Source organism: Erinaceus europaeus, chromosome 7, assembly GCF_950295315.1.
Source record: "Erinaceus europaeus chromosome 7, mEriEur2.1, whole genome shotgun sequence".
Classification (NCBI taxonomy): domain Eukaryota; kingdom Metazoa; phylum Chordata; class Mammalia; order Eulipotyphla; family Erinaceidae; genus Erinaceus; species Erinaceus europaeus.
The window spans coordinates 89,119,023-89,142,719 of NC_080168.1; the positions used below are offsets into that span (position 1 = coordinate 89,119,023).

General features: G+C 38.9%; 1 protein-coding gene across 1 annotated transcript; it reads left to right on the forward strand.

The window, feature by feature from the left end:
* The first annotated feature begins 11,134 nt into the window (after positions 1-11,134).
* On the forward strand, positions 11,135-23,449 carry KRR1 (KRR1 small subunit processome component homolog). The gene is made up of 10 exons (XM_007526513.3): positions 11,135-11,387; positions 15,529-15,701; positions 16,841-16,975; positions 17,368-17,493; positions 17,598-17,681; positions 19,178-19,234; positions 20,281-20,451; positions 22,263-22,340; positions 22,432-22,525; positions 23,006-23,449. The coding sequence occupies exons 1-10, from the start codon at positions 11,300-11,302 to the stop codon at positions 23,140-23,142; spliced, it is 1,143 nt and encodes a 380-aa protein (XP_007526575.2). The 5' UTR covers positions 11,135-11,299; the 3' UTR covers positions 23,143-23,449.
* Positions 23,450-23,697: the final 248 nt, after the last annotated feature.

The following is a 23,697-nucleotide window of genomic DNA, read 5'->3' on the forward strand; positions in this document are numbered from 1 at the left end:
GAAGAAGCAAAGAATCATCAGCAAAATTATTAAAATTCATTTTCTGCTTTATATAATAACCACTTAAATGCTCTAACATACCAAAAGACTTCCAGAAGCAACAAATTTCTGATATAATCAGACTGACTTCTCTCCCCCCCAAAAAAAATAACATTGTAGTGAAACTTAACCCAAATCAGATTCCAATTTTGGTATGAGTGTTTTCTAGTTTATGTCTTTATATAATACATAGTCCTGCATCAGTGGGTAAAGATTTTAAGTTACTTGTACAGATTAAACAACAACAACAACAACAACAACAAAAAATGCAACCCATAATGTATGGTAAAAGGATCATAGTAGACACCCAAGAAATGTATTCTAAGTTTTTGGTTTTAGTACTATTAACGTATTAAATGAAATAGGACTTTTTAAAGGTCTTTTAATTTTTTTTTATTCATAAAAAGGAAACAATGGGGAGTTGGGTGTAGCTCAGTGGGTTAAGCGCAGGTGGCGCAAAGCACAAGGACCTGCATAAGGATCCTGGTTCAAGCCCCCAGCTCCCCACCTGCAGGGGAGTCATTTCACAGGCAGTGAAGCAGGTCTGCAGGTGTCTATCTTTCTTACCCTCTCTCTGTCTTTCCCTCCTTTCTCCATTTATCTCTGTCCTATCCAACAACGACAGCAATATCAACAACAACGATAAACAACAAGGGCAACAAAAGGGAAAATAAATAAATAAATGTAAAAACAATTTTTTAAAAAGGAAACATTGACAAAACCATAGGATAAGAGGCGTACAGCTTCGCACAATTCCCACCACCTAAAGGTCTTTTTCTTTAGTCTACATATAGTGACTTTAAAAATGAAGAAGAGTGGTCCAGGAGGTGGCACAGTGGCTAAGGCCCTAGACTCTCAACCATGACGTCCTGAGTTCAATCCCCAGCTGCACATGTACCAGAATGATGTCTGGTTCTTTCTCTCTCTCTCTTAACTTTCTCATTAATAAATAAATAAAATCTTAAAAAATGAAGTAGACGAAAAAGAACTAGGAAATAGAGTATACACTTTACCATGAGAAAGGATCTGAGTTCCAGGGCTGGGTAATAAGACACACAGTAGAGAGCACATATTATAATGTACAAGGACCTGGGTTCAAGTCCCAAGGCCTCACCTGCAGGGAGAGAAAGTTCCACAAGCAGTGAAGCAGTGCTGCAAGTGTCTCTCTTTCTCTCTCTCCTTTCTTTCTTGATTTCTCTCTGTCTCTATGCTATAAAATAAGTAAAGAAGTAAAAAAATTATCTGCCTTCTAGCCCCTGACACCACATAGGAGTACCCCCCACAAAAGACACTTCACAAATATTGGAGGAGGAGTGCTGTGGTCTTGCTTCTCTTTCTGTCTCTCCCTCTGTCTCTCTCTGATATTAAAAGGTGTGGGGAAGGGAGTCGGGCGGTAGCAAAGTGGGTTAAGCGCACATGGCACAAAGCACAAGGACCGGCCTAAGGATCTGGTTCGAGTCCCCGGCTCCCCACCTGTAGGGGAGTCACTTCACAGGCGGTGAAGCAAGTCTGCAGGTGTCTTTTTCTCCCCCTCTGTCTTCCCCTCCTCTTTCCATTTCTCTCTGTCCTATCCAACAATGATGACATCATCAACAACAACAATAATAACTACAACAATAAAACAACAAGGGCAACAAAAGGAAATAAATAAATAAATATTTAAAATAAAAGGAGTAGGGAAAATGTTAACTGGAAGTGATGGGCTGACAAGAAACCCCAATAACAAACAAAAGAAATTAAACAAACAAAAAAGACCAAAGCAGCCAAAAACTAATATTAATTGATAAATATTTGCCTGGCTGCATGTTATTAATAGCCTGTGACTATACATTCAGATTTAAGTCTGTGTGACCTTGCACCAATCCATTACCGTCTCTGGGCATTATAACTCTCATTTGTATTTTAAGGAAGCTAGATTAAATTGTCTACAAGGGCATTATAACTCTCATTTGTATTTTAAGGAAGCTAGATTAAATTGTCTACAAGGGTTTTTGTTTTTGTTTTTGTTTTGGCATCAATGTTATCTGTAGTTCCATAGAAATGAAAATCTTTCAGCACCTTACCTAAACTATCATTTGTGACAATTTTGCCCTCTAGTGGCAAAAGTCGAGAAAAATATTCCCCTGAGGAAATGGCTCATATCCACATCCCTATCAAAGTCTATTAAATGTTTTGGTGAATTCTTAGTCTTCATTATTGGGTTTGCTATATCCATGGGAAAATTGCACCTCTCCACTCCCCCTACACACACCCTTAAAGCATAAAACATGATTTCTTGTTTTGTGGGTTAGAAATTTATAAGTTGCTTGTCTGCCTTGGATAGTGCGCTGCTTACCACAAATTTACTGCAGGCTTGAGCAGGCCCCCACAACATAGAAAGAAATTTTGGTACTGTGGTCTCTTTAACTCTCTTTCTGCCTCTCTGTCCAATCTCTTTTTAAATTTTTTTTATTATCTTTGTTTATTGGATAGAGACAGCCAGAAATCAAGAAGGAAGGGGGAGACAGAGAGACACCTGCAGCCCTGCTTCACCACTTGCAAAGCTTTACTCCCTCCTTACAGGTGGGGTTCTCTGTCCTATCTCTAAAATAAATAAATAAATAAAATCTGATCCAAGCTTCTGACACCCTTTTATATTTCTTTAACATAAAAGAAAAAGAATGAATGCTTGCCAGAGGAGAAATAAAAAAAGTGATGCCATTCACCATTTTATTGACATATTAAAATGACTTGTGGGATTGCTTATTTCTATTAAGGTAATGTTGTTTTGCAAAACTGTGCTGAACATTCATGCTTTACACATTTTAGACGTAAAAAAAAGCCTGTGGTGAAAGAAAATGGCGCTTTGGTTTTGGGTCAAGTGTAGAAATGACTCAGTTAGAGATAAACCTACTGTTTAAGATATTTCATCTAAAAATTTATTCACTAGAGGCCATATGTGGCTGCTACTTTCTTACAGTTGGGAGAAACATAAATTTAACAAATGACTGGAAATCTGTTACTGGAAAAAGTTCAAATGCCACCCCCCATGTCATGTAAACAAATAAAAGAATGTAGTTTGCTTGTTCTGTTTGCATAAAATAATTCACAGCAGTATCAATATATTTCACATGCCACTGATTAAGTCATGAATATTCATGCATGCATTAAACTGCCTTCTGTTGCTATGGCGGAATCTTATTATCATGAAATGTATTCCAGCTTTCCTTTGGGGAAAGAATAACTGAGAATTAAGCCAAAGCTGTTGCTTATCAATAAGATCAGGAAGAAAAAGGAAAGATTGCCACAGAAGTAGTAGGAGAGGCAAGAATAGATTCCCAGTGAAATACTAATATTTGGTGAACCTGAGGCTTTGGGAAACTAATATCCAAGCAGTAGTGAGTGTCTTTTGAACCCAACTATCCAGTGTATACACTTCCCACTGTTTATTGGGGTAATGGAACAAGAGAATTCCAGAGTGTTGGGCAGAGGTGAAGGAAATGGAGTAGGTTTACCTTGGAGGGTGCCTGTACAATAGTGAAGAGACATCTGGAAGCTTTGGCTTTTTAAAGCAGGCAAATTCTGGTGTAAGTAGTTTTGTTTGTTTGCCTGCACCGTTTTGTTTGTATTTCATAGTATGTCTGGTGAAGATCAAACCCTTCACTGACATTCTGAAGTAGGATCATAGAAATTAACACCTCCTCCAGACCAGACCCATGTTTCTCAACCTTGGTGCTATTGACAGTTTGGGGGTATGATTCTTTGTTTTGGAGGGATTGTGGAGTCTTAGGCACTGTCTTAGACCTAAGGAACTATAAATTAGGGTTGGGGTCAATCCTCCATGTGATTTTGATGTTGGTTAAAGTTTAAAAATCAGGAATCTAGCACAACTCTCACACCTTTTTTCTCTTCTCTTCTCTTTTCTTCTCTTCTCTTCTCTCTACTCTTCACTTCTCTTCTCTCCTCTCCTCTCCTCTTCTTTTCTTTCTTTTTTTTTTCTTCTTTTTGGCAGAGCAACTCAGCTCTGGTTTGGAGTGGTACTGGAATTGAACCTGCAACCCTAGAGCCTGAGGCATGCTATCTCCCACACTCAACTCAATTTTACAATTGAGCAAACAACTTAGTTTAGTCTCTACATAAGATAAAAACCACAGGTCCTATCCAACAATAACAACATCAATGGCACAATAACAATAACAACAACAAAATGAGAGGAAAAAAAAAAAAACGGCCTCCAGGTGCTGGTACTCCCGTGGATGGGATCCAGCCAGGGGGCAAGTCACCGATCCTTCCTCACCAGCTCAAGGGCTCAGCGATTCAGAAAGGAGGACTCAGGGAGTATTCTGGTACAAACACTCATTTTATTTGGGGATGGGTACAGGTTTATATAGAAAGTTAAACAGAGAACATTTTTTCAGATATGTCAGAAATTACTGGTTTCTTAAAGGTCAGCTTGCCCCTATGGTAAGGGGCTGGTATGACAAGAATTGATGCCATACATAAAGGTCAAAACAATTAGTCTCCATTATGCAGGCAGGTTAATTATCCAAAGACATTTGAGAGAAGCATAGGGGTTAAACCAGTAAGGTGAGGTAGAGAAAGGAAAGCTTGATGTAGAAGTGGAAACAAAGCTTGTTTCCACTTTTTTTGGAAACAAAACTTGATGTAAATCATAGATATCAAAAAGCACAAGGAAATAAGATTTTGGGGCTTTTCACTGTCTGCTGTCGGGGGTGTATGATAGAGTGTGTTCTCCTTTGTGATCAAAAGGTGAAGTGGATGTGTGGACTTTGAGTGACTATCATGAACTTTGAGTGAACCCTAAAGCAGGCAGCCATTTGGCCTGTTAGCAGGGAGAAACTAAGTGTGAGAGGTCTGTAGGCTTTCTGTGAGCTTGGGAGACTAACAAGGAGAAACTGAGTCTGGGAGACTTTTTCCTCTTGGCTCATCTCTAAGGAGAGAGGCTAACAAGTGGGGTGTCTTTTCAGACCTCCATCCAAGGATGGGAGAGCTTCCCTAAGCTCTACCAAGCTTTTACATAGTCCCACATCCAGGAGCAGTGGATTTCTGAGCCCCAACAATAACCCTAGAAGCCAAAAAAAAAAAAAAAAAAACCACCACAGGTAGCAGTCAATTTTTCCCAGCTCCTTCTCCAGAGAGCTGGCTAAGAGTGACTTCACAGGAAGAGGTACATGTCTTTCAAGGATATGTCATTTCAGCAGCAGCTCAGCAATGCCACTTGAAACATCTTGTTGCACAGCCTAAAAAAAACCAGGATTGAGTATGCTTGTCAAACCTATTCTTTCTCTGAACCTCCTAGGTAAACATGAATAGCACTCCACTTTTACAGACATATATTTTTTAATATTTTTGAAATCATTTATTATAAAAATCAATTCTTTTTTTTCATTTTATTTATTTTCCCTTTTGTTGCCCTTGTTGTCTTTTTATTGTTGTTGTAGTTATTGTAGTTATTGTTGTTGTTATTGATGTCATTGCTGTTAGATAGGACAGAGAGAAATGGAGAGAGGAGGGGAAGACAGAGAGGGGAGAGAAAGACACCTGCAGATCTGCTTTACTGCCTGTGAAGTGACTCCCCTGCAGGTGGCTATGGATATAAAATGGCTCAAACTGGGATCCTTACTCCGGTCCTTGTGCTTTGTGCCACATGTGCTTAATCCGCTGCGCTACCACCCAACTCAATCAATAAAAATAAAAATAAATTCTTACAAAGGAGCAAGAGCTACATTTTTCTTTGGAACAGACCCGAATCAGTCACATGTGGGAGAATCAGGGAAACCTTAACTAAGTCTTTGAGGTTTGATTGGTGTTTTTATCAAACAACTGTTGTGATCTCATACTATAGGGTTTTTTTTGTTATGCACTTATCATTATTTTAAAATATTTTCTCTAAAACTCAGCATGTAATACTGTCTTGGTTAAAAAAAAAAAAAGCCCATTCCCTATCCAACGCTTAGTTCTCTTATTCTGGTATATTTTCTGACAGTTAAGTACAAAATGTTGCAGAAATTAGCCCCAAACACAAGACCAGAACCAGATGCAGTAAAAAAAAAAAAAAAAAAGAGGAGTTTTTTAATACACAGGTGTGCGAGAGATCTGGGTCGCTCCAGGAAGCTCTCTCTACCGAACAAAGGAACAGCACAGGTTTATATAGGATTTTGCATTTTGGTTACAAAGAGAATGCAGACATTGGCACGCTGCAGGCACATGATCTTTGGCCTTGCTGCTACTTAGTTAAGGAGGTTTTTTCTCTTCCGGCTAGGCTGGATTCCTCCTTAGCTGTCCTGCTTAGGAATGTGGAGGGAGGTGGTATGGCAACTGCAGTCCCTAATTTGCTATAAGGCATATTAGGAATAAGGGAATCATAAGCTTATATTCATCTATTTTCCTACTTCAGTATTATATCATGATCTCTTTTATATGCCCATCATTACTTGCACCTCTACCCATCACAAAACACTATCTCAACTCCCATAAATGGATATATATATATTTGCTTCCAGGGTTGCTGGGGTTCAGTGCGGTGCACTATGAATCCACTGCTCCTGGAGGCCGTTTTTTTTCTACATTTTGTTGCCCTTGTTGTTACCCTTGTTGTTGTCATTATTATTGTTGTCATTGCTGTTGTTGGGTAGGACAGAGAGAAATCAAGAGAGGAAGAGAGACAGAGAAGGGAAGAGAAAGACAGACACCTGCAGACCAGCTTCACTGCCCATGAAGCAACACCCCTTCCCCAGCAGGTGGGGAGCTGGGGTCTTCAACCAGGATCCTTATGCAGGTCCTTGCGCTATACGCCAGGTGTGCTTAACCTGCTGTGCTACCGTCCGACCCCAAATGGCTATGTATATATGCTATATTGCTGCTTGCCATTTAATTTAGTGCGATAGCCATGTATTATGTTAATAAGACTACTCCAGGAAATTACAATGGAAGATAGCATATGTAGCTAAGATTAGATTCAACTGTCAATCAAAATGTTATAATTACTCCACAGTGCCTCTGTTATTGTTCTTTATTGATGCATTACTGGATGTGAACATCAAAAATATATTTGGAAACTCATTTCTACTGGCAAGGGAAATAAGTGAGAACAAAAAAAAAATAAGACCATTAAAACCTCTTACATAATGAAATAAACTATTACAAAATCAAAAAGGTTTGACAGAATATATTTGCATAATACATGTCCAGTGAAGAGTTGATTTTTTTAAAATGCTACTTTTCTATGTATAAATATATTACTCAATGTTTCCAGATATTCCTTTTTTAAAAAATTATCTTTATTTGTTGGATAGAGACAGTTAGAAATTGAGAGGGGAGGGGGAGATAGGGAGAGAGACAGAGAGACATCTGCAGCACTGCTTCACCACTTGCAAAGCTTTCTCTCTGCAAGTGGGGACCAGGGGCCTAAACTTGGATACTTGTGCATTGTAACATGTGCGCTCAACCAGGTGCGCCACCATCTGGCCCCATCTCCAGATATTCTATGCATAGAAATTTGACCAATTCTTATCAATGGTTGCATAATAAATACTTCATGGCTAAAGAAAATTTCAGTTTATTTAACCATATCTCTAATGGGCACTCAAGATGATTTGAGGCCAGCGATATGTGTGTCAACCTGGGTTTGAGCCTTATGTCCTATGGAGTGATGCTGTGGTGTCTCTTCTTTATGTATCCCTTTTTGTCACTGCCCTTCCCACCCCCAAAATTATGAAAAACCTGTTCCAGAACCATGGTGTGACATATGAGTTAGATTCCGACAGAGCATTAAAATGATAATTAAAAAAAAGATATGTGACAGGGAAGTTAGACAATGAGTAATAAGCAGGACTTCAATGTAACAACCTGAATTTGATCCCTTATATTATATATGACTTATGGGTGCTCTGCTCTCTCTAGTTCTATAAAATAAGTAGATCTTTAAAAAAAAAAAAAAACGGTACATGTATCTCAGTGTTCAGACAGAGAACTTGCATGCCTGAGGTCCCAGAGGTCACCAGGTTTAATACCTGGCATCATGTGTTAGCACTAAGCAGTATTCTGGTCTCTCTTAAGTTCTCTCTCTCTCATAAAAATAATAAATCTTTTCTTTCTTCTGCCCCAGTGATAACCCTGGAGGCAAAAAACAAACAAAACCCACAGCCTGGACTTTTCCTGCCTCAAGTATAAATATCTATAATCATCATACTATCTTCCAAGTCTTAGTGGATTTCAGATAAATGTTCTCTTTTTCACTAATGCAACAAATTCAACCTATCAAAGTCTCTCCTTATTTATTCTACAGAGAAAAAATAGAAATGATTAACAATAAAACTAATCATCGAAGGAGGTATTATCTTTAGCATGCCTAACAAGTTTTATAATTTCTAGGATTTAGATTGTAGAGTTCACTTTTTGAATTCAGTCTAGTGCAGTGCTGAAGTAGAAAGGAACTTGTCACTTTGGGAAGTCTAAGGCTGCCTGAAATTCTTTTTTTAAACATTTTTATTGTCTTTATTTATTGGATAGTGACAGTCAGAAATCAAGAGGGAAGCAGGAGAGAGGGGGGAGAGAGATAGAAAAACAACCGGCCCTGCTTCACCACTAGCAAAGTATTCCCTCTGCAGGTGGGAACTGGGGGCTTGAACAGAGTCACTGTACATTGTAATAGGTTTGCTCAACCAGGTGCGCCACCACCCAGCCCCCAAATTTTTAGTGTCACTGAATCTCTATCCCTAAACTCTAGAAAATTACTAGAGACTTTGAAACCTTATGTTTGTGTATATATATATATATATATATATATATATATATATATATATATATATATATATATATATTACTTTTGTTTAACTTGCTTTTGAATGAGATGGAGGAGAGGGTAAGTGAGGGAGGGAGAGAAAATAGAACTTTGCATCACTAAGGCACATGCAATGCCAGAGATTACTTTAGGAACATGCTTTTAAGTCCATGCTCTAGCCACCTGCGCCACCTCCTGGCCACACGTTTGTTTCAAGAATTTTTTTTAAATTTATTTTTATTTATAAAAAGGAGACATTGACAAAACCATAGGATAAGAGGGGTACAACTCTACACAATTCCCATCACCAGAACTCTGTATCCCACCCCCTCCTCTGATAGCTTCCCTATTCTTTATCCTTCTGGGAGTATGGACCCAGGGTCATTATGGGGTGCAGAAGGTTGAAGGTCTGGCTTCTGTAATTGCTTCCCTGCTGAATATGGGCATTGACAGGTCAATCCATACTCCCAGTCTGTCTCTCTTTCCCTAATGGGGTGAGACTCTGGGGAAGCAGACCTCCAGGACACATTGGTGGCATTGTCTGCCCAGGGATGTCCAGTTGGCATCATAGTAGTATCTGGAACCTGGTAGCTGAAAGAAAGGTAACATATAAAGCCAACCAAATTGCTGCCTAATCATGAACCTAAAGGCTGGAATAGTACAGATGAAGATTTGGGAGTCTCCATTTTGTAGATAGATAGTAGGCCTATTTTCGTTATATTCCAAAGGGCCCATGATTATACTTTTTTTTTTTTTTTTTTCTGAGTCTGACATCTGATAGACTGGTGGATCCAAGTTATTGTCTGGGGAGATGATGTCATGGCTGGAGAAAGGGCTAGAAAGCTGGATCAGGGAAGAGAGTAGCTCCCAAATATGGGAAAGGTGTATAAATATTGTTGACTGTAAATCCTACCAATTTGATCTGATCTGGGGCCCATATGCATCTTAGGAGCCTATGTGTCCTCTGCATTCCTGTAGATCTGAGCTCACATTCTGTGGTCATGAGTAGGAATGTTCCAAGCTCCCCCAATTTCAGGACCTATCTTCCTCAGGGGGAAGATAGAGTATGTTGTCCATCCTCACTTCAGAGGATGGAACATTCTTTAATGTTGTTGATCCACGTTGAGGGCAAGGTCATATGGGGGCCCACAAAGGGGTCTATTGTGTTGTTCCTGATAAAGATGACAGTTAACAATGGAGAGAAGGATCTATTTGAGGTCTAGGCCTATCATGTCTGTTTGGGAATCTCAGGACTCCCTAACTAGGGCCCCAGCTAATGGGGCGGCCTGATAGTGATTAAAGACTCATCATTAAAGTATGCCTGTCTTTTTGCCCTTATTCAGCTTTCGTAGTCCTTACTTTGATAAGGTTAACTTTGGAGTGACTGAGGGAAGTGTCATAGGAAGTAGGTGATGAGGGTATCTATGTCTTAGTAGAAATTATTTCATTAGGAACATTATGGTGTCCTTTTAGGTCTTTCTACTTGCTTGCTGCATATATTGACTCACTGCAGTCTATTGTGCACTTTTACTTTCAGGTATATATTTTGCCCTAATTTATGGATACATATACATATGCCCTATCTCATGGGTCCTGGTCTATATCTAGGTTTTGGGACATTATTAGGAATTAAACCACCTGAAATGAAATTTCAAGGATTTTAAAAAGATTTTAAAAATTGTGACTGGTAAAGAATAGGAAAGCTATCAGGCGAGGGAATGGGATACAAAGCTCTGGTGGTGAGAATTGTACCCCTCTTATGCTATGGTCTTGTTAGTGTTTCCATTTTATAAATATATAAAATAATAATAATAAACTGTGTCCGGAAAAGGGACATGGAAATAGCTAACTTAGTGTGCTTCTTTGCTATGTGTACGATCCTGGTTCTCACCTCCACAGCATTAAAGGAAGGAAGCGTTGGTGCTGTGGTCCCTTTTATTTTCTCCGCCTCTGTTTCAATGTCTGGCACAAAGTAGTCTCACAATAAATGGTAATCATTACCAATTATTATCACCTGTTGTATAGGGCCACAGTTCCCTATTTCTATATCCTCCCAAATCTAGCGGTTATTTAACCACTGTTTAAATGCTTATCGAAAGAATAACATCCATTCTATTTGGCATCCAGGGTAAGCCCCTATGAATAAGAGGGCTCAACCTGACGCTGTTGACTGGCTACGGAAGAAGGGCAAACGCTAGAAGAGGGCCTACAACTTGCCTACAGAGCTAAACTACAATTTCCAGGATGCAATCTAGTTCCGTTTTCGCAGTGCATTCTGGGAAAGAACTCTGCTTTCCATTGGGCACGTAGGAAAAAGCGCCGTAATTTGTGTAACCCTGTTAACCCAAGAATACGCATAGATGGAGACTGCGCGGATCTTGCCTGCGTTCTGCGGAACTAAAACTGAGTTGTAAAGGCTTTTAGACGGGAGGATTTAAGAAAGGCCTCACTTCCGGGAGTTCCGGAAGCAGCGTGATCATGGCGTCCGCGTTGAACGGGCCAGTCCTGGCGGCAGAGAAAAAAGAAGTTCGTGTTAAGAAACCGAAGCCGAAGCCGGAGGATCGAGGTGAGATTTATGTGATCAGCGGGGGAGAAGTTGGTGCAAGTTGAGCCGCTGTTTTTGTTGTTGTTTGGCGTGCTGGAGACGTGCTGTGCTGCTTGCAGCCCAACTACCTTCCATCGCAGCGGGGGCTGCGGGGCTGCGGGGCTGCGGGGCTGCGTGTGGGCCCGACTTGCGGGAACGCCCGGCGGGTTTGGGTGCCTGCCATGTGCTCCTGGTTCACTGGGTCTCCGGAAAAGGCGTCGCAGGGTCCGCCTTCTCTAAATGAAAGTTTAGAAACGGAGGTGTGCACTCCGGGACTACAGACTGGACGCGGGGCCGTGGGGTTGAGCGGCCGCTTGCTGAAGGAGCGAGTTATCTTAGGTAAATGGAGGAGCAGGCTGCTGTTTTGTTGTGCTGCTGTTTGCGCATTGGCCGGTTAATGAGGTTTTGGAACCTGGCTATTTGTTTCTCGGTTTTGCTACAATATGAGAGGGCATAGCCCTCCTGTTGAGACCGCTCCGCTTAAACTAGTGTTTGCTTTGTAACCCCGGCTTACCCATTCTCTTCCGTTTGAGAAAGCAAAAGAAAAATACTCCAGGACCTGTTCACACAGTCTTCGGAAGTGGTCGACAAACCAGCCCTTGAGCTCTTTTTCATGGAAACATATGAAATACATACTTAACTACGAGGTTGTTGTTATTATTACTAGAACACTGCTCAGCGCTGGCTTATGGTGGTGCAGGAGGTTGAATCTGGGACTTAGGAGCCTCAGGCATGAGAGTCTCTGCAAACTCATTATGCTGTCTACCCCCGCTGACCTGTTTTTCTGTAGGCATTGGCTAAGTGTTGAAGATGGTTGTTTTTTTGTTGTTGTTGTCACCTTCAAGTAAATATGGTAATGGACCGAGCAGAGTATATAGTGTACATACAGCTAAAAGGATAAAAAAAAACCAACAGGTGAGAAAGAAATGCTCCCATCCTCGAGTGAATAGAGCACACCTGCTAGTGCCTCTGAATCTTTTACTTCTTAGGTGCTGAGTGGTGTTGATCATCCTGGTTCCTTCGTAATCTTTGCCATCTGCCTGCTCACGGGAGTTTTTAATTTTGTTTTTCAGTGTTAGGCGAACCAAAGGGAACAAACAGTAGGCGTTCTGTGTTGCTGGACTTTTTTTTTTTACTCTGGGTGATGTTGGTATCTGTGGTTCGTCCTTTTTCACTCCAGTGAAATTTTTATTACTACGGATGTCCACAGATTTATATTTTCATTCTCTTGGTGGAAATATGAGCGTTCCCATTTGCTGTTACCATCTGTTGTGTACGGTTTTTGTTTATTTGTTTTACACACCTGATTAACCTGTTTAAAGGTTTTTCTAACTGTACATGGCATCTGAATATTGAGTGGAAGGGAGGTGCAGACAACTCCATTCCTGATAACAAATGGGGTTACTTACACATCTTTTCACGTTTGGGGGCTAGTTATACAGTCTCACTTGTAAAAATTCCCATTTCTTGTTACATGTGTACTGTGTGTGTTTTTACATGTGACAGAATTATTTCATTGCCGGGGTGCGCATCAGGGTTTTATCTGTAGTTCAGTGCCTACATGATGACTCCACCGCTCTTGGCAGCTTTCCGCTGACCCCCTTAATAGCTACAGGGAGGGGAGGGGAGAGAAATACTTCTGCACTTCTTCATTGCTAGTGAAGCTTCTCCTACAGGCGGGAGCAAAGAAATTGAACCCTAGTCTTTGTGCTTAATGTGCTCTACCTGTACTTTCCTCCTTTTAAACTGAAGTTACATGGCTTTATAACAAATTTCAGGTGTGCATCATTGAAAACAAGCATGTGCACATACCTTGTCCCAATTTGTAGGCCCGTCCTTTCCCATTCTCTTCTGGAAAACACTAAGTAACCTACCTTATAGTTAAAAAGTTTCATTTAAAAAAATTTTAATATTTATTTTCCCTTTTGTTGCCCTTGTTTTTTATTGTGGTGGTTATTATTGTTGTTACTGATGTCACAGTTGTTGGATAGGACAGAGAGAAATGGAGAGGGGAGGGGAAGACAAAGGGGGAGAGAAAGATAGACACCTGCAGACCTGCGTCACCGCTTGTGAAGCGACTCCCCTGCAGGTGGGGAGCCAGGGGCTCGAACCGGGATCCTTAAGTCTGCCCTTGGACTTTGCGCCACCTGAGCTTAACCCGCTACACTACCACCTGACTCCCTAAAAGTTTTATTTTTGTTTCATTAAGCTCATCTGTTTTCTTTATATACACGTGTTTTTTTTTTTTTTAATTCATAGTGTTGAGTAGAGATTTGGTGTATTTTTAAGTAGTCACTGTTGTAACATTTGAGGATTTTATTGTTGTATTTTTTGTATTTGGAAGTGGGTGGGATATTAAGGCTAGCAAAGTTGTGCTAGTAAAAGAAAATGCAGCTATACCTAATAGTGTGATACTATGAACTATAGACTTGCTTTTCCAGAAGCGACAACATTATTGCTATGAAAAAGGCTTTTATGCCTCAGCCTCTGTGGTCCCCAGGTTCAATCTCTTAAGTCCGCTGTAATCGGTTTTTTTTTTTTCCTTTTTTTTGGGGGGGGTGTGACAAAGTGGACAAGGTGTTGAACTCTCAAATTTGAAGTCCCTGAGTTCAGTTCCTGGTTATCTCATGTGCCTCTTCCAGTCTCTTTCATAATACAAAAGATGTTTTGAAAATGTCTGCATAAGCACCTCCTGGTGAGACTTAAAAATTGAGGTTCAGAGGTCTGGAATGGGATCAGGCATTTCTTACATACTAACAGTTTTTGCTGCTGCTTGGACCTGCCTATGGGTCATATGTTTTAGTAGTACTGAAATAAAGTCTGTTAGATTTTAAAAAGGTGTTTGAAATATACAACTAGGAGTATTAAGAAATAATGTGAGAGACAATTTGTCATCTCCTGGAGATTTTTTTGTTTTGAAAAGGAGGTTTTTTTCACTGAAGCAGCTTTGTTTCCCTTTAAATTTCTGTTATAAAATGGAAATAATGTTGATTCTTCCTACTTCTTGTAACTCTGGTAAAAGTATGCAGAAATAAGACGTGAATGCTATGAAAAAGTCAAAAGCTCAATTCAATGATTAATAGCTGAATTAATGTTCTTGAATAAGCTGCTTAAGAGTCTTACATGCTCATAGTGTAGATTCATATACTTACGCAGGCAGATTCTATCCCATGAAAACCTTCATTTAAAAAAATGATGTCAACAAGGGCAACAAAGGGGAATAAATAAATATTTTTTAAAAAAATGATGTGCAGGATGAGTTTTCAATTCTGTAAGTGCAGTGTGGTGAGTTTCTTGAGTGTCCGCTGTTTGCCAGGCATATGCTAGTTAGTATGGAGCCAAGGAGGATGTCCCTGCCCTTAGAAAACTTTGTCTTAGGCCAAAGAGAGAGCTGGCGTGGGTAGAGAAGATCAGGTTCAAGCCCAGCACCACATGAGCAGTAGTTTGGTGGTGGAGGACACATCATTACTGTAATATCTGTCTCTTATACTCTAACCTGAACGAAAAAGCAGTCGGAGTAGTGAAATTGTGTGTGCTGCTGGTTCTACCAAAAAAAGACAAAACAATAAAAACTCTTGTGAAGCAGCTTTTGTGCTCACAGATACTTTTACTACAGTACGCTTATGATAAGACGGGCATTGTCGGGCTAGCATCGCGGGCGGGAGAGAGAGACAACCAGGGACTCATGGCTGAGTGGTACGCAGTTCAGCCTTTATTCATGTGGAACGCAGCGCAATCTAAGCTATCTCTAATCACAATCCTGTCCTTATGTATCCTGAGGCGGAAATGTCAGGTCCAAAGAGAATGTAAGTAGGATAGGGAGTGGGGAGAAGGAAAAAGCGTGCAAAACAATGAGGATTAAACCAATGCCCTGGAGGCAAGGTGGTGCTTAGTTAACAGTGGTTATGTAAATAGAATACAGTGTTAAACTGGGGGGATTAAACCAATGAAACAGAAGGGGTCTTAGAAGCAGAATTTAGAAGCATACCAACAAGGCATGTTATTTGTTGACTAATAGATAAACAGGAAAGGTAATGCAAGGAGTGTATTGGAAACTTGTAAAAATATGCATTAAAATGTATGGAAGCTAAAAGCTTGTTGTGTAAATTTTCCCTCTCTGCAGATGAACCAGAACTCCTCACTGTTCCTGATGGTTGGAAAGAACCTGCTTTTTCTAAAGAGGACAATCCCAAAGGACTCTTGGAAGAGAGTAGCTTTGCCACTTTGTTCCCTAAATATAGAGAAGCTTACTTGAAAGAATGCTGGCCATTGGTACAAAAAGCCTTAAATGAACATGTATGCATTTTTATATTTCTTTGAGGGGTTTTGTTTTGCTCTTGTGTGAGTGAATATGTGCTGATGGATTTTTCCCCCTAAAGGTGCTTAACTTCATAGCCTAGGTAATTTATTCTAGCAGTTTGTTATGATATTCACCTGGATGGTGCGCCTACTTTGTTGTGCATGTGACCCATGTTCAAATCCAGTCCCCACCATACTGGAGGAAGCTTCAGCTGTGGGATATCTCCTCCCCGCCCCTTGCTCCCCCCTCCCCCACCCCTGTCTGTCCTAGTTTGAAAAATGTCCTGTCCTAGTGGTGAAGCCCCAGTGATGACAGGATTCTTGTTTGTATGTGAACAATAGATTACTTTGAAAAATTATACATTTTTACAGGTTTCAGAGATGCTCACCCATGAACTCTTATGTTTCAGAAATTCGCCCACTGCGTGCTCTCAGTGTTGTATATCTGCCACAGTTCCCCTAATGCAACTAGTTATTTTTACAGTTCATGTAAATTGAACCCCCCAGTATTGTGTATATCTGTATTTGAACTCCATTTTCTTTATTTTTTTTATAAACTCATTAAGAACTAATCTGAGGTTAATTGCTTTTTTACTTACTATACTGAAATAGTCTTCAGATTACATCTGTAAGTCAGAGTATTTCTGTCTTACTAAATCTGGGTCTTCTTGAGACGTAATGCATAATTTTACCAATTACTGCTCTTTTCTGAGCCTGTCATTATGACTTTGTATTTAGATAACATAAACCAACTGGAAAAATGTTTGAAAGATCTATTCTTACGCACCAGACTGTGGATTAGGAAAGATGTATAACTTTGCATTTTAACCTTTAGTTCTAAGTGTGGTCTCATTTGGTTGGATACATACTTTTAAAATCAGAAATAATCTTTATCTCAACAAATACAAAGTATTTTGAAGCCAAGTATGTCAGTGACTTCAATTATTTGAGTTTTATATATTCTTTGATCTATGGAAGTAGGCAAATGTTATTTTGTATCTAATTTTCCAGCTTGTTTAAGGAGAGGACTAGTAGGGTTTTATCGTTTAATACAGGAATGAGTAGCTTGGATAGGATAGTCTCATAACTACTCAAACTTGAATTCATTTTTAGGCAAGTGTTTATTCTTCTTGTAGCATGTTAATGCAACTCTTGACTTGATTGAAGGCAGCATGACTGTGTGCACGACAAAGAAGACTTTTGACCCATATATCATCATTCGGGCCAGAGACCTGATAAAACTATTAGCAAGGAGTGTTTCTTTTGAACAGGTAAATTTAGAATTACAAAGACTTTTGTTTTATTGGTTTCCACCTTAGAGACAACAACTTCCCCCCACACACACACACACATTTCATAGAATTTTCATTTTTATGCTTAAATATCATTAAAAACACATTTTGTAAAAAAAAAAAAAAAAGAAAGAAAAAATGACAAGTATTTCCTTTTTAATTGTCTTATTAAGGAAATGATTGTTCTTATGAGTACAATGTTTTAAATATTTGAGATTGAGGAGAGAGCCAAAGCACCGTTCTGGCATATGTGATTCTAGGGATTGAACTGGAGACCTCATGTTTGAGAGTCCAACAGCTTAACCACTGTGCTACCACCTAGGCCGCTTTAGGCACATTTTCTTCTAAGTCTTTCTTTATTGTCTCAAAAGGCAATACGGATTCTTCAAGATGATGTTGCATGTGACATTATTAAAATAGGTTCTTTGGTCAGAAATAAAGAAAGATTTGTAAAAAGAAGACAACGGCTCATTGGCCCCAAGGGATCTACATTAAAGGTATATATATATGTATTTTTTTTTTTTAATCAATGGATAAACGTGAACATCTCCTTCTGGTTAGTTTTTTGGTGTACTAAATTTCGGCGTGCTCTTTTATGTAGGCATTGGAACTCCTAACAAACTGTTACATTATGGTTCAGGGAAACACGGTTTCAGTCATTGGACCTTTTAGTGGCTTAAAAGAGGTGAGGATTTTTCTGTTTTCAGTTCATTTCCAGCAGAAAATTTGCAACTTGGTTGTAAAAGTTCACTGATGAGTGTTTTGCTTTATAATCACTTTATTTTTGTTAGAATATGCTTTAAAATTTTTTTGTTAGTACCTGGTACTTCTTTGTGTGACTGGAGGGAATCGTCACATCATGAACCCCCTAAGATATGGTCAGTCTTTGCTAACCAGGACATTGTTTGAGTTAGAAGCTGTGTGCATGTTCACTTTCACTTTTCAAAAGGATACTCAAGATCTTTTTTTTTTTTTCCCTTGCCACCAGAAACTCCTTTTATTTATTTATTTAACCAATGCACTGCTCAGTTCTGACTTCTGGTGGTATGGGGATTGAACCTGGTTGGGCCTCTTAGGCATGATAATCTGTTTGCATAACCATTATGCTCTCTCTCCAGTGGTATTAACTTTTTTTTTGATACTATTGTTGACAGGATCTGGATGTTCTGAGGTCTTGCTTCCAAGGGCCTTTTCAGTGGAACAGTAATTCTATTTTCTTAAATATTTTTATTTATTATTGGATAGAGACAGAGAAATTGAGAGGAGGGGGAAATAGAGCGACACTTGCAGTCCTACTTCACCATTCGTGGAACTTTTCCCCTACAGGTAGAGTTCAGGGCCTTGAAGCTGGGTCCTTGCTCACTGCAATGTGTGCACTTAACTAGGTGCACCACCACCTGGCCCTTTGGATCAGTAATTTTATTAGGCATCTTTCTCCAAATCTCTCTGCTCTTTTCTCATGGGGGCAGTACTAACCTAACGACACTCAATACTTCCATAGTTTTTTAAATGGCTGTATTATTTCTTGAGGTGATTTTATTCCCATATTGCAAATGAGAAAACCAGAACAGGAAAATTAGTTTGGAATGGCAGCTCCATTCATGATGAGTATACATTTTCTTTTTTTTCTACCTGAGCACTGTTCAGCTCTGGCATATGGTGGTGTGGAGGATTAAACCTGGGACTTAGGAGCCTCAGGCATGAGAGTCTGTATGCATAACCATTATGCTGTCTACTCTCTTCCCACGAGTATGTATACATTTTCTGACTCTTAATTCAGCCTTCTTCCCCATAAGATTTAACAGTTTTTGAGTGTCATGTTGGCTTTATGTAACACATTTTGTCAATAGTAATCAAGTAAGTCTTTTTGTAGTGCAGGGTGATTGACTATTGCATAAGATAGAAACGCTCAGACTAGTTGAAACTATGTTCAATTTAACAGCTGCCTCCTACCTCACAGGCTAATTTGCAATATATTAATTATTTTCTACCTAGTTCATCATTAAAATATTTGTAAGTAAGCTGTTGGAAAAGTGGTTCAGTGGGTAGATATGGGACCTTCCGGGACCCCCTGACTTCTATCCTCTGGCACTTCGCTTCATATGATGGAACGGGACTTTTTCATTTAATAAACCAAACTTTATTTTTTTCATCTAATTGATCTTTCTTTGCAAATTTTAGGTTCGGAAAGTGGTTCTAGATACTATGAAGAATATTCATCCGATTTATAACATCAAAGTAAGATTTATATGTAACTAACTATGTTTGTCAAGTTTCTTCTTTTTTGAGCATATTAAGAGACATTAGACAAAGATACCGTCATGAGAAGGGTGAACGGGAAGTGGGTCTGTTGTCAAATTTCTTTTAACTGCAAAAACGTATACAAAAGAGATAAAGCAATGCTGTTTTTGGTGTGAACAGTGGTAGAGTTGAGCCCCAGCTCTACCCTTTCCTTGGAAGCTTTACTTTACATGGAGTACAGTTTGAAAACTACTGAAAAGTATGTGATAACGTATTAAGTAGTTCTAATACAAACAGAAGTTACATAGAATTTATTGATACGAACTTATTTTTTTAAATTATGCCCCTACTTTTTAAACAGTGATCTTTAAGAATCTCCCCCCCCCCTTTTTTTTTAAATTACATAAAGTTGGGAATGTAACATTCAAATTGGGGGTTGTTTGAGAGAGATCGCCTGTGATGCACAAGTTACAATCATAAGGGAGATAGCATAAAGAAAAGGTTGTAAGGAGAATATAATCATGGTTTGATGAGATTAAGTTTAGGAGTAATTAGACAGAGGTAAAGAATGATTTTTTAATAACATTGAGACAGTTAGAGCCAGACCAGCATCTGATGCAAAGTTTGCATCTCCTGAGCTCCCAAAGTCTTAACATACAAATGAAGTGGAGAAAATGTGGTCATCAGTAAGTTTTTTTTCTTTCCTGTAATATTTAAGGTGGTACTGTAAGCTTCCTGTTTGCAGGGAACATTGCTAGTGAAGATCCCCGTTGTTTAGTGAAATAATGGTTAAAAGGCTACTTAGTCTCATTTTAATCTTATGTGGATAGTATTACATTTCCTAGTCTAAATTTCTAATGATGTCCTGATCTTTATTCTTTGAAATTACATATTTTTCTCTTTACAAGTTGGTTTAATCCTACTAAAGAGACTAAGAACTGCTTTTAATTTTATAGGAACAATGCTTATATCTTAGTTTGACAATTGTATGGCTTTTAAAATTAAAATTTCTTTTTCCCTCCATATATTGCCATGACCCAAAGACCTTAATGATTAAACGAGAGTTGGCAAAGGATTCTGAGTTAAGATCACAAAGTTGGGAAAGGTTTTTGCCACAGTTCAAGCACAAAAATGTGAATAAACGCAAAGAGCCAAAGAAAAAAACTGTTAAGAAAGAGTATACACCATTCCCACCGCCACAGCCAGAAAGTCAGGTCAGTATTAAATCCTGAATTTCTTTACACAAGGGGAAGATATTATGTCAAAAAAACTTCATTTTAAGTATCTTTAAATGGAACTTCTGAGTTTTTAAGGAGAATATAAGGTGGCCAAAAGTAAACATGCTATTTGGAGCTAAGTGTATGGGATAGGCTTCACAGTGAGATTTAACTGCCTTAAAGTGGTTGCTGTCACTTATGTAAATATACTGTGGATAAAATAATCAGCCCACAGTGCTCTACCTCATTTTAACATGCTGTCTTTTAGTTTTGAAATCTTAAAATGTACTCTTTGTCAGCTGTCACATGGCTTCATTTCCTTTTCTCCTTTTATTCTGCTATACTCAATAAAAGTCTAAACTAAACTAAGACTACCAGACAGCTGGAAGAGTTTATCCACTATAATCATGCTTCCAGCCTTAGGTCCTAATATTGTCTTTCAGTTCTTTCAAGTTTCTCAGCAGATGACAGAAGCATTCTATTTAGCGGGAAACATCGATCTTTTGAATTGTTACCTCACCTTTTCCTTGGGATCTTCTTTTTCCTATTCTTGCCTGCATCTTCCTTTGCATATAATTCTTTGTTCTCAGCGTGTAAACTCATCCTTTTCTGTATAGTATTGGATTCTCTAGGGTCTTGTCTTTGGAGTTCTTCTGGTAAGATTTGATGACCATCATAGTGAAGAAAGTGGGGTGGCCCAGTTCCTAAGTGATGCTTTTGTAACATCCGCTATACTTTTGATGGTCCTGTCCTATGGTTGAGCAATTATCTAATCTTTCCCCACTATCAGCATAAAGGGTTGGGCAAACGCTAGAAGAAGAAGCATAAAGGGTTTGCTTCTGTTTTCTGCTATTGAGCATCAAACTTACAGCCTTATACATACAGTGAATATGCTTTACATCTGAGCTATAGTCCATACCTGAATGGAAGCAGTGATCTTTTTTTTCTTAATTTTATTAATTTAATATTCATTTACAAAATTACATGTCAACAGGGGTATAATTCCATACCATTCCTACCACAACTATCTGTCTACATTTGTACATAATTGCCCCCTTTTCCTTCTGGGTCCAGACCTCTCTTCCCTTCTTACTACATCTAAGTGTCTCCTTTTTTTTCCTCTTCTCTCTCCTGGTCCTGATGGAGCTGGAGTTCTGAGCCATCATATCCTCTTCCTCCTATCACTTCTCTTCCACTGAATGGATCAAAGTTCTTTATGGGGTCCAGAATATAGGAATTCTGGCTTCTGTAATTGCTTCTCTAGTGGACATTGACAGGTCGATCCCTACCCCTAGTCAAATCATTATCTGATTGGTTTAGTCTACTGTTTATTTGCTGTTTGAACAACTATTCAACCCATCCAAACATTAGTTTCCCTATATACAAAATGGGGGCAGTGATACCTTTCTCAGTGATTTGTTGGAGAGGGGTAAGTGAGTTTAGTTGATTGTATGGAGCTGAGTATCTGTACAGAGTTTAGACTCTTGTCTTACATGTAATGCCTCTTAAATGCACGAGAACCAGTAGCATGACCATATATTGAGTAAATGAGCAATAGCTTTCTCTTACGTCCTATCCCAGCTTATTTGCCTGGCATTCACATTTGACTTTTCCTAAGTTTGTTTCATCACACTCTTCTGAATCATTCGCCTTCTGTCCTACATAAAACAGTCTTACATCTTCCTTGAGCATACCACCCACTCCTTACTTCCATGTCATTGTGTTGACCACAAGGACTTTTTGACTGTTAGGAAATGATTTCTCATGAACCTTACTCCTAATGAAATTGTAAATACTAATTTCAACAGATTGATAAAGAATTGACTAGTGGTGAATACTTTTTGAAAGCAAGTCAAAAGAAGCGACAGAAAATGGAAACAATAAAGGTAAGGATATATCTGCCCCACAACACTAATAACAGTTCACAGCAACTTATTTATGACTTGTATTGTGCTAAAATATTTTATTAATATATAGGCTAAACAAGCAGAAGCTCTCAGTAAGAGACAAGAGGAAAGAAAGAAAGCTTTTATTCCACCTAAGGAGAAGCCAGCTGTGAAACCTAAAGAAGGTAAGGCTCGTTTTCGAATTCTTGACATGCTGTAAACAGCTGTCTCCAAGAAGTCAACCCATAGTGTATGTGTGTCTATCTGTTTGCATGTTAAGTAAAGAAATAACCATATCTTCCATCATTCTCTTAGCATTTCATTAACCAGTAGGCCTACGAATGAGTCAGCCATGGTTACTTTTAATTAGTTGCTCCTAAACTGTGAGTGTACCAGGTTGATGATCTTGCCTTTGAGTGTTTTAGCAGTGAAATCGAAATCCCTGAGCTTGGCTCTCATAAAAAGTTTATCAGAAGCTGTGCTTATGTGATCTCTGGCTGACAGTTTCTTTGCTGTATTAACATAGTGAGTGCCCTTCTGCCCAAGATTCAGTGCAGCCTGACAAATTAGCAGGGAGCACTTTGGGACTTTTCTCTGTTGCTAGCCTCACCTGGTTTGCCCCTTGGAAAAATCCAAGAATTACATATTGTTTTTTATTTGTCTAGCTTCCACTGAGACTAAAATTGATGTGGCTGCCATCAAGGAAAAGGTTAAGAAAGCGAAGACTAAGAAACTGGGAGCTCTTACAACTGAAGAAGTTAAGCTTAAATTGGAAGCAGATGAAAAGAAGAAGAAAAAATAACAACCCCCCCCCCAACCACAAATAAATTATCTCCTTTTGTAAAGGATTTTTAGATGCTAGGGCATTGGTTGCCTTATCTGTGAGAAGTAATACTTTGATCACATTTTTGAGATTATGTAAACTGCTGTTCTTTATAAATTATTGTATCATGTTTTTTGAAAAAAGAAAATTGTACAAAGTGGTACATAGATCTTTGTATATTTCATCTAACCTCTAGACATGTTTAAGTAAAACCTTTTAGAATTATGTCCATCAAAATCTGATGTCAGTGGTTGTTAGTCTTTATAAATAAATAACCATGTCCTAACATCTGGTTATGAGGAAATTAGTTTTTTTCAGTGCTTTTATATGTTTTCATAATGCAAGATCAAAGAACTACTGGGGGTAGGTTACTTAGTGAAAATCACAGCTGTGGCAGCCTGGAAACCAATGCTTATGTGTAGATAAGCATAAAGTAAGGATATGTTGATCTTTTGAATAAGGATTTACTTTTTCCTAAAATGATTTAAAATTAGAAACACTCTCAGACCAGTAGGTGAGGCCCTGAGTTGATCC